Source organism: Lepidochelys kempii, chromosome 10, assembly GCF_965140265.1.
Source record: "Lepidochelys kempii isolate rLepKem1 chromosome 10, rLepKem1.hap2, whole genome shotgun sequence".
NCBI lineage: Eukaryota > Metazoa > Chordata > Testudines > Cheloniidae > Lepidochelys > Lepidochelys kempii.
The window spans coordinates 80955991-80968297 of record NC_133265.1 but is presented as its reverse complement, the minus strand read 5'-3'; the positions used below and the strand labels follow the sequence as shown (position 1 = coordinate 80968297).

Sequence of the window (12307 nt, the reverse complement as noted above, 5' to 3'; positions counted from 1 at the left end):
AAAGTTCCATGGCCTCTTAGTTTTCTACAATTCCTTCTACACAGACACATAAATTGCCCCTCTAATCACATTAAATTACTGTTAAACTTTTAAAAGAAATCTAAAACTTAGTTACCCCTGAGCCATCTTCAGTTATCTAAAATGCTGACACTATACACTAAGTACTGCATTTGATAGAAGGGATTTTGATTTCATTTTTAAATGTTTACATATGAAGGGATTTTGATTCTAAAGAGTCTGTTTTCCCTCTCTGTGTGTGCGCAATTCCCATTAGTGTTAATAGAGTTATGCAAACACATCAGGGGAAGAATATACCCTTAAGTGTTTATGTTTATGTCGAGAGAAAATCCTATGAGCGTCATAGTCTACTTCTTCCAAAAGGAATTTTACATTACAGCGAACAAGTAACAGCGCATCACAATAATGTGTCTGGAAAAAACATTAAGCAATTCAGAAAGTTACTGGATTTTCATTAACTAGTTTGCTTGTCTGAAGTTTTTGTAATAGGAGGGTCTGCTCTAGTTAGTAATGTATTTCATGTTTTTTGTACGTATAAAATTACACCTCTGAAAGATAACTACAAACACAAACCATAATATATACTACTTATTCAGAACACAATCCTCTGAACGCTTATGCACACGGACGACTTTTCTGACACAAGTAGTTGCCTAAGCATGAGCAGGATAGAGTCCTAAATGGAAACATAAGATGACTAAATAATGTTCATGTGACAACTAAGCCAATCTTTGTAATCTGAATGCTCATAAAGCACTCTGAAAGTGGAAAGTGCTAAATACTATCATTAAAACATTCCAACAGAGGCATGAAAATCCATCCTTACTCTTGCTGGCATATTGGTAAGAGATAAGAGGGAAAGTTAACCTCCTTTCTGCATTTCTTGACTATGGTCAGTTTCCATATAATCATAAATCTTACATTATATGGAAAAAATAAGCTAATTTATTTGTTTTTTTGTTTTAAAGAGGAGGAGAAGAGTAACAATTCATTCACGTATAATTGTAAAAATACATTAATTTGTCCGAGAACAGGGATGATTCTGTATACATATTTAAGTAACAGCTCCAGGCTATTTAGAGACAAATTCTGCAAACACTTATACATGTAAAACCGCACTGAACTGAGTAGGACCTATTCAAGTAAGTGTTTGTAGGATTGGGCCCTTACAGTGATGAAAATATATCTATTCAGGCAGTTAAAAAAAATACACAATACTCACTCACCAGACCACAATGCATCTTTGGGGCTATTATGATCAACCATGAAAATACATATTTAAGATGAATTCTATTTATATTAAAAATACTTATGGAAAATAGTTGCTTTTACTTACCAGTCATATTTCAGAGTCTCACTGTCTCAGATATTTTATATGTTAAAAAAACTATCATTTTTTAAAAATGCCATTTTTAATTAGAAGAGCAAAAAGCATCTTAAATTGCTCATCATGTGTTTTGCTCCTAATATGAAAATATATTGACAGAGCTTTTGAAAATATAGAATCAGCAGACATAATAAAATTTCAATGCATACACAGCCTAAAAAAACCCCCCAATGCTTCCATGATGAAAGTTGCAACCCACAGTCAATTTTTTATGTAGTAATGTACCACTATCTGTAATAGATACATTGATACTTTCTTAACTAACGTGATGTGACTATTACTGAGACAAGGTGGGTGAGGTAATATCTTTTATTGGACTACAGTGATGCGACTCTGTAACTCTAAAAATGATGCTTTGCATAAGTACCTCTTTTTTGGATTTTCTCTCAGAGGAGAGGGTTAGTTGAAAAATATAGATAAAAACTCTATGTTGTGCTGAAACATTGAAAACTATTTCTTTCAATCAGCAAATACTTTTATTCACAGCAGGTAAAAAACGGAAAGACTGGAATATTTCTATGTATGTCCATGAAAGTGTCAGGAGAATTTGCTTAAAACAGTTTACAAAAACAGGAAAGAGAATGAGTCCTATCCTATTATTCAATAACCATGTTCATGAGGCATCTGCAGAATCTAACCATGCATAAATTAGTATGTGTAATACAACAGTTATTTGCATAACAATAGCAAGTTAATAGATGCTTAAAGAGCATAAACCAACACCACCTTTAAATCAAACATGCCTCCAGGCACTCCGGTCTGTACAGACCAAAATACTTAGAAAACAGTGATCATAAAACATATCAAACCATAAAAAAAATTCAAATAATTAATTGTATCCCCTGAACTTTTCCACTTGCTTTCCCCCAGAAAGAGGAATAATTTTAAAAATGGTACCACAGCTTTTTACTTTGGATTTTGTCATTCATCTTGCAAGAATATTTTAGAGTTCAGAACTATCTGAATTGGCCATTATTTTTGGAGACTCATGATTTTTAGGAATAAGCATACAGGTAAAAGCCAAATTCTCCACAAATTGCATTTTTCAAAAACACTCAGAACGGGTCTTATTCTGCCCTCCCTGAAGTTCATGGGAGTTTTACCATGGACTTCAATGGGAGCAGAATCAGGCCAATGCAGAGTTTGAAAATTGCACCTGGTATGTAAAATATTGGCATTTTATTAGACCCTATTAAGTGAGAACATTAGGAAAAAAAACAAACCAAATATGTCATCCCACATCATATTTTTAATTCCTGAGGATCTTAAACCATTTTGACAAAATTCATAATCCGAATTAAAACTTAAAAGAAAGAGGAGCTACCTCTATCTTATTATCAGAGTATTATCACAGTAATTAAAAAATCCTTTAATCTCACAATAAAACAAACCTCATCCTCATCATAATCTCTTCCATCCTCCCAAGGGAAAAAAGAAATAGCATTTGAAAAGAAAAAAAAAAAGGAAAAAAAACAACAGTGATATACTTCTAAATGACTCCTTAAAGATATCACTTTTCAATTTAACAGGACAGATTTATTTGTATGTGGCTCAAATGTTCACAGTTGCTCTCTGCACCTTCATACATAGGAATGAATGTCACAGTGGCAAGCAGCAGTAATGAACAATCTTACCTGAGGATATGGAAACCTCCCAAGAGCAAGCTGGGAAAGAAAATAATATTTGTCTAGTTATATAGATTTGCATGGTGGGCATATTTTCTTAAAGAGAGAAAAGTACTTATCTCTCACTATTGTACAAATTGTAAAAAATATATGTGAGCAAAAATAATCCTGAGAACACAGTTAGAGCTGTATTTAGAATGGAGTTATTCACAACAATTTATGCTTCATTTACAAACAAAATTAAGGCTTTGTTATAAAGTATGCACACTTTTCATTTTGACTTAGTCAACAAAAACATGTCTAAACCTCCAGGTACCATGTGCCATGTCCCAGTTTTCTATGAGCTCCTTAAATGAAACCATCGAGTCTCAGTAGTGAGGCAAATGACACTGAACTTTACTAATTATATCTGCAATGCATGGGTATCCACACAGCTTTCACTAAATTCCCTAAATCCTGTTTAGCACACACTGGGTTCAGGGTAAAATGTGGGTTGGATCAGAGGTCAGTCTCCTCCTTGGTTGTTTCAAAGTCTTTGGCCAGGAACTTTGGGGGAAGGGAGAGAGCATGGAATCCACAACATCACACACTGTATTTTCTTTAGTTCTATTTTAGGTTATATACAAAATAGAGTTGACATATTGCCAAAAATTGTTTTTAAATGGTAAGTAATATATTACTACAGCACCTGCTAATGCGGGTACAGAGTAAGGTCGATTATTTCCAAGATAGATTCCAATTTTTCTCTTGTTGGTATCTCAGCCTTACAGTACTTTTGTTAAACCACACTTTTTCAAAAAGTCATTTTGGTCATTTTTAAGTGATCAGACAAGATGGGATCTGTAATAACCAGCAGCTGTTCTTCTTGTGCCACTGACTCACCATATAACCATGGGCAAGATACTAGAGCTTTTTAGTTCACACATAAAGGCCAAAACCAGCAGTCCATTGCCTCTACTCAGGCAAATACCTCATGAGGGGACAACACGAGCTGTGCCTAAGCATATCACAGGGTCTGACACAAAACAGGTATAATACAAGCATTGTTGAGAGGCTTAATTAGGTCCGTAAAACTTGAAATGCTCAGGGGAAAAAAATTCTGAGCAGAAAAGGTCTTGAGGCATTTGTGTAAAAGGCAAATGTGACAGGCCACAAAAAAGGAAAGTGAGCTTTTTTTGTGATCGAGAGAGAAACTTTGCTGCATTTAGTTATGATCAATAATGAATTTCTACAGACACGCAAAGATAATGAGTAGGGGCCTACCAAGTTCAAGGCCATGAAAAATGCATCATGGACCGTGAAATGTGGTCTCCCCCCTTGAAATCTGTGTAATATAGGGTAAAAGTACAAAAAAGACCAGATTTCATGGAGGAGACCACAGTTTCTCAAATTGGGTGTCCGGACCCAAAAGGCAGTTGCAGGGGGGTCGCAAGGTTATTTTGGGTGGGGGGGGGGTCACGGTATTGCCACCCTTACTTCTGCGCTGCCTTCAGAGCTGGGCAGCCGGAGAGCAGCGGCTGTTGACCGGGTGCCCACTCTGCAGGCAGCAGTGCAGAAGTAAGGGTGGCAATACCGTGCCAGGCCATCCTTCCTTCCTTCTGCGCTGCTGCTGGCAGCGGCTCTGCCTTCAGAGCTGGGCTCCCGGCCAGCAGCCACCGCTCTCCAGCTGCCCCGCTCTGAAAGCGGCGCAGAAGTAAGGGTGGCAATATCACAACCCCCTCAATAACCTTGCACACCCCCACAACTCCTGTTTGAGTCAGGACCCCTATAATTATAACACTGTGAATGTTCAGATTTAAATAGCTGAAATCATGAAATTTACAATTTTAAAAATCCTACGACCATGAAATTGATCAAAATGGACCGTGAATTTGGTAGGGCCCTAATCATGAGCTATAAAAGGGCTACTAACTATGTACAGTAACTTTTTTGTACATGTATTTATTACGTATGTTATGAGAGTTGCACATGGTAATCTCCATGCGTCATCGGAAGATTCACTCCAATCTCTTCTATAACCATATCAGTGGGAGTTTGCATAGTGATTGAGGAGGAGCTGTTATAGTTCATCATATCAATAAGTGTTGTTTAAGCCTCCCTACTAACACTGACATGACAAGACATGGGTGGCTCAGAAAAACAGTGGGCTATTGTGTCATTCATCATTCTCAGACTCTCATTCAGATTTGGTTTTAAACCGCAAAGGAAATTACCTCTCCAAAAATTAATGCTAAGGGCTTGATTTAAAAATCACAAAAGTGAGGAAATGAAAAATTAAGACCTCCACTGAGCCCTTAATTCACCATAGGAAAAGGGATTGTAGCAACCATAATATGTATCATTCCACCCGCGCCTCACTAAAATCCCTCCTACAAACTCACTTCTGCCATGTAGCCCCCAACACTAACCTGTACTATAAACTGTGCTAACTTCACACCAGAGGTGCAATATGGCAAAGAACCCTCCACCCTGTCCTCACCACCCTCTAAAGAGAAGAGATCTAAGCTAATGTCTTCCTCTGGGTCTCTTCTGTGTCTGTCTTTCGGTAAATTCTTTGGGGGCCAAAACTGTCTTAATTTTTATTTCTGGATGCAGCACTGAGCTCAATGCTGCTGCTTAACAAAATACACTCATCATCAACAGCTACAACAAGCAAAGGAAAATAAATGAGGTGAAGGCAGGAGGCTATGTCTCTTTATGTCATTTCTGTCTCCCTCACGGCCTTGAGCCTTCCTGGCTGGTCAAACCTGGTGAGGCAAGGCCCATTGTGAAGAACACAAGTACCTTCTCTCCTTAGAGCTGAGTGTATCACTCAGTGACATGATTAACTGCTGCAGGCCTAAGGACTGCGTATTACAGTTGGGCTAGCATAGAAACCTGCAAGTTTTAGGCACAATGGAGTGAGCGTAAGAGAAAGGAATCCTGAATGTTCTTACTTTTGTGGGTTTAATTATTACCATTACATATTATATTAACACAAACACACAAAACTATATCATCTCATGACACAGCAGGAGGAAACTCAGGGCTGAGTTCTGTAGTCCTTACTCGGTACTTACATGGGCAAAACCCTCACTGACTTCAATCATGACTCCAAACTCTTCATTCGAGTCCCAGCTGCCAATCCCTTTCCCTAATCACTAACTCTAATGGGAGTTTTACCTACATGAGGACTGCGGGATCCGTCCCTAAATGTAGCAGAATAATTGTAGAACTAATTTTCTGTCAAACAAATAAAAAGAAGTAAAGGAGCTTTGAAAAGACATGAGTACATGAAGAATCAGTTCTTCAGAGGCTATAATCAATTAACAAAACAAAACAAAAAACCCTAAACAAAACAGATTTCCTCAGGTAAAGAACTTCACTGACAACTGCAAAACAATATAACAACAAAGCAGAATGTGACAGTCCTGCACCTCCTAGAACCATTATTGTGTTGATCTAGTCAGAGGGCTTTCCCCCCCCTAAGATTGTCAAGGTATTATAAATTAAGAAACTTACCAAAGAGTATGTAATCTTCCCTGAAATAGCCTGCAGATATGTCACTGTACTAAATGTGTTTCAGATTTAATGAAGCTTTAATGTCCTTTTTAATTTTGCCTGTTTCTATATCACCAGGGGTCGAGCAAGGCAATCAGCACTCAAGAGGGTGGTTTGGTTTAAAACTAGAAAAACTCATTTGCTTATGAGTTGCACTGTATTTTCTTAATTAAATTTACTGAGTAAAATGGTTTAAGTTCAGCCAACCAATGACCTCTGGATGTAAATTTAGATTTATAAACAGGGTAACAGTTAAAGTAACGGGAAAAAACAACCAAAAAAACAAACAAATTAGAGCTATACCAATAGGAGTTTTGTACCCTCTCTCTTCTTTACTAAAGTCATTTAAACATAAGCCACATAAGCCCAGTGAAAAATGCAAAAGATACCAAGTACAGAAGCAGAGGTAATCTATCAAAAATTGTCTCCCATCCTCTACTTTCACACGAGGAAATTCAGGAAGGGTTTCATTTAAAAAAAAAATTCCTACTGGGTTTAAAACAAAACATTTTAAATCTGAACACTTAGGGTCAGGAAAGTGCTGAGTATTGTACATGGGCTTTGATATCATGGAGAGAGAGACGAATGCTCAAACTCTATGGGCCTGATTCTCATTTGGAAGTATAAAGGTTCTTTAAAAAGTCAGTGTAAATTATATTGCCAGAGTGGTACAAAAGGGCTTTAGTATAAATGAGAATTAGACCTTGAAAGGATCTACCGGCCAGGAATTTGTTTTTAAACAATGCTATTCTACTGTTGTACTGTGAAACAACCACATGTTTCAGTCCCACTGCTTAATGATCTTCCACTACCCACATGCTGCTTACAAGTGTCAGAAAGCATCACATTTTATTTACATAGAAAAGTAGCATCCTAGAAAAATGTAAAATTTTAATCTTGCACTGCTATTAACCAAGGTTCTGGCCTTGCAAACTATTTAGTACTCCTGTGAGTAGTTCTTACATGAGTACTCCCATTGAGTTTCACAGAACTACTTGTGGGAACAATGGTTGCAGGATCAAGTTCTAAGTTAATAACTGATAATGTTATACATCAATAATCTCAAATGTCTAACTTATAATAGTAATAATACCTTGAGATCTTGGGATGATCAGCACCATACATGTTGTAAAATGTTTTACAATATCCAGGGGAAGATTTTCAAAAGCAGAAAAGGGTGTTATGCACTCTACTCTCATTGAAAGTCAGTAACAGTTGGATGCCTAGACCCCACAAGTGTTTTTGAAAATCTCTCCTGCCTAAGGTTTATAAAGCTTTTTTTTTTTTAAATACATAGAAAAACTGATCCAGTGAGAGCTTAAAGGACTTATCAAAGTCACCCAATAGACTCATCAGTTCTAGCGAACAAATATCTTGCTCTAACCACTACACAAAGTTGCTTCTTTCAAAAGTTAGGAATTGACACTTGATTAACAAGCTTACAAAGGGATGTGTTGCTAGTAAGAATTATTACTGTCATTGAGCAAGCGTGGAAGAACAATCTGCATCCTGTTCAGAAAGTACCAAAGAAGGAAGTTCAGAACATTTTTTTAGGACACTCAAGTTACAAAGTCTTCTACTTAGATTATTGTCTATGCTGTGCAAGTTGTTTTTAATTTACAGTTATACTGAAAAGCATGGGATGTTTTATTCCTAATTTAGACACATTCCATGTTTCTCAGCATAACTGCAAATTGAAAATAAGCACTTACAATATTGCTAGTGATCTAGCTGAAGGAGGACTTTATAGTCTGAAATGTTCTAAAATTTGTTCTTAATTACCTTGTGCACATTTTACACAATTAAATTTCCATCTAAGGATTTTGCATTTAGATTGTGCACTGCAGTTAAAGCCTCATTTTATGGAAAAGCAGCCTCCACTTCGGAACATTCAGACACAGGAAACTTTAAAAATCAGATTTAACTACTGGATTACATAAAATTCCCTAGGTGAGATTCCATTCCAAGACCAATTTATACATTCCTAGATAGATGGCTTAAAATCACCTGAATCTCTTCCAGTGAGGACCTTAATAAATATTAAATACCTCAAAAACTACTCTAAGATTTTTCTCTCTCTCTCATATCAATTTCACTGTCCTCTTATTGCACAGTAAAAAAAAAAAAAAAATCCGAAGGATATAACAGCAATTTACCAGTGTTAAAGTGCTTCTGAGGTTAAACTGACAACAAAGAAGAACAGAAACACAAAGCATCTTGAAGTAGGGTTTCAATTAAATGTGCAGGATTTAGTAATGCAGGACAAAGAAAAAGAGTTACAAATTAATTTAATTTTCTGCGTACAGTTTGCAGCTGCACTCCAAAGTGTCTGGGGCTTAAGAACAAAGCCTTGAAAGGCCTCAGAGTAAGGAAAGCTTCAATTTTTAATGTATAACGCCATTAGTTGATAACTTGTGGAATCTGCGACCCCTGCGGAGGGGCATAAGTGCGAGTAACAGAGACTGATGAAGTGACATATTTGTTCATGTCTAGAACTATGAGGAAGAAGCTTATTACTAACACCATCAGCCCCAACAGAACTATGCCCTAATAACCTTTGAGACATTTCCTGGTTCAACATCTCTCTCTATAAAATATATTAAAAAGCCAAACTTAATTCACTTTAATTAAGGATAATTAGTTTCACTTTTGCTTTTTTAAAACATGAACTATAGAAAATGAATTGCAAATTAAAGATCACCTCTAAATTCCATAGTTCTTCCAATCTGCAGATCCTCAGAATTATATCTGATTTTATATATAAGGTTCTGCAAAGGTGCTGATTCAGAACAGTGTTACTTCTTATCCTTCTATGTCTCATCTACAGAAATTATTGTTCTCCTTTATCCTTAAGGCTACACATACCTCAGTCCCCAATCCTGTAAACATGTGCACAACTCACATGGGTAGTCCACAGAAGTCCATGAGACCGCTCATGTGAATAAAATTACATGGGTAAAATTACTCATCTGCCAGGTGGGTGTTTTAACCATGGCAACACAGGGTCATTCCCATTCTCTCTGGTGCAAAGACTATTTAAGCATTGATCCACAGTGGAACCGTCTTTGGGCCAGAGAGACAGAAAGGGAATAACCCCATAGTCCAGTGACTAGGGCACCCACCTAGGAGATGGGAGACCCATGGTCCAGTTTTCCTGCTCCATCCACTCTTCCATTATTGATCCACAGCGCAACCGCTTCAACAAGAAAGTTTGAGGGGCCCCCACATCAGAATATCCCCTATCTCAGTGGTTAGAGCACTCTCCTGAGAGGTGGGAGACTCCTGGTTCAAATCCCTTCTCCCCCTCTGGGGGAGGAGGAACTGAACATGAGTCTCCCACACCCCTGGCAAGTGCTCTGGGCTGAAAGGTCTAAGGTAGGCGGCCAGCACCATCACGTAAGGGACCTGGTTCGGTAGGCATACTCAGAGACTGCCTACCAGAGCGGGTGCCACACACAACATAGGCAGACCCCACACACAACGTGGGGCTCAGATGCCAGTTAGGCATCAGTGTGCATGCTCAGACGCAGGAACACAAGCACTCAGGGAACGTTTACTCTGAAAAATGTGGGCGCCAAGAAAGTTTAGACGCCTATTGGGGGAGTTTTGTGGATTGCAGTGAAACCAAAACCTGGGACTTAGGCAGCTAAACCCCAGAGGTTTAGGTCTTAAGTACCTTTGTAGATCTCACTAAGTGCTTAAGATTTTAAAATGTACTAGTCACAGGGACATAAAGCACAACTCTATACCATAGCAATTAATTAACAGCTTATAAGATATTAACAAGAATACAACACAGGCTCCACTCTCATTCAAAACCTTTTGGCCCAGATTTCGAAGTCGGTTATGCTGGCACAAATCCATTGAAGTAATGGTGCTGCTCTGGATTTACATCAGCGTGAAGATCAGATTTTGGCTCACTGCATCCTCCATAGCAGACCTCCTCACTGCATCCTCCACAGTAATAACAACACAGCAAGGCAAACACAGCTGATAAATATCTCCAATATTTTGTTATTTTTAAAACTGAAGATTGGTTATCACAGCTGGTATTTCTATGAAGAGAAGGCCACATTAATATATATTTTATATATTACATATAGACACACACAGTGCTATTCCCATCTATCTATTCAGGGACCTAATTGTTTTATTTATTTCACTTCTACAAAGCTTGCCCACTGTGGCTTAGCGTTGAATGCTGAAAAACATGATACATTGAGGTCTCAACCTGGGCAAACTGTACCTAAACTTACACTTTATTGCAGCTTAGTTCACAATCTTCACCTAATATAGGGTTACATCCCAGTGCAGCAAGCGGATAAATCATCCTAGAATATTACTCTGGCTAAGTTTAGCTGTGAGTGGAGCATATGTGCTTCCAAGTCACTGAAGCAAAGGCCCATAAAATACACTAATTACTGGAAGTTATGGTCACTGAGTGATTGATAGCGCTCTGCAAGGCAACTTCCCCATTTTCAGCTATTCTGACGGGCCTCAACCGCCACAGAGCAATTATTAATTCATGACCCAACCCTCAGGCACTGATACCTTTACTTCTAATTCTGCTACTACAAAACTACTGTTATGGCTGGACACCGTCTTTCTTCATCCTGATGGCTGGGTAAAGATGATAAAAGTGGAACCCGTGTCGACTGGTGTTGTTTAGATACACTACCCAAAAACAGCATAGAAAAATAGACAATTTTTTGTTCTAGATGCCAGTTTCTAAAATGTTTTGCTTTGCACAAATCTAATAAAATATGCCTAAACAATGTATTTTGCAGAATTAAGAACAAATTTACTTTAAGTTATTATGAGGCAAATCCTGCTCATCTTACCCATAACTAGTCCCCATGACTTCATATGGACTACTTGCATGAGAAAGGCAATAAGTGATCGCCTGTTGTATGAGCAAGATACCCTAATACCATTCTTTAACACAGTCGTTCTCAACCAGGGGTACGTGTACCCCTGGGGGGTACTCAGAGGTCTTCCAGGGGTACATCAACTCATCTTGATATTTGCATACCTTTACAACAGGCTACATAGATAGCACTAACAAAGACAGTACAAACTAAAATTTTATAGGCAACGATTTGTTTATACTGCTCTGTATACTATACACTGAAATGTAGGTACGATATTTATATTCCAATTAATTTATTTTATAATTATATGGTAAAAATGAGAAAGTCGGCACTTTTTCAGTAACAGTGTGCTGTGACACTTTTGTATTTTTATGTCTGATTTTGTAAGTTTTTAAGTGAGGTGAAACTTGGGGGTACACAAGACAAATCAGACTCTTGAAAGAGGTACAGTCGTCTGGAAAGATAGAGAGACACTGCTTTTAAAATAACTTGAGAAAGCTCATTTAAAAAAAAAGGAGATGTGCCATTTCTTTTTGAGTTGCCTGCGTAGACAGTTCCTACTGGATGGGTGACTGCTTCTCAAAAACATCACTGCAACTATTAACAGTCAGGTCAAAAACTCAGGATCCAATTCCGCTCTCAGTTACAATGTGAAAAGAAAAAACAAAAAGTGGTATGGAAACTGAATTACCCTCTCACCCCTAGAGCTGGTCCCATTAAGTTAAGGTCCTGGCACATAGGCGAGGTAATGCTGGGAACCCTGCACTGCCAAAGACCAGGCTGTATCTCTTCTGTGGGCAAACAGAGAATTTCAGTCTCCTGGGTTTTTTTATCCAGCATTTTTCAGAAGCACTAAATTCACTTCA

General features: G+C 37.9%; 1 protein-coding gene across 9 annotated transcripts in view; it reads right to left on the bottom strand.

Moving 5' to 3' along the window:
* MAP2K5 (mitogen-activated protein kinase kinase 5) overlaps positions 1 to 12307 on the bottom strand; it is a 213835-nt gene that overhangs the window by 69295 nt on the left and 132233 nt on the right. For 7 of the 9 annotated variants that reach the window (XM_073304431.1, XM_073304437.1, XM_073304432.1 and 4 more), the window contains one exon: positions 3040 to 3069. The exons of the other annotated variants lie outside the window; for them this stretch is intronic. In XM_073304431.1, the coding sequence (XP_073160532.1) occupies positions 3040 to 3069 (30 nt within the window). The remainder of the gene's footprint in view (positions 1 to 3039; positions 3070 to 12307) is intronic. 9 annotated transcript variants of the gene reach the window in all.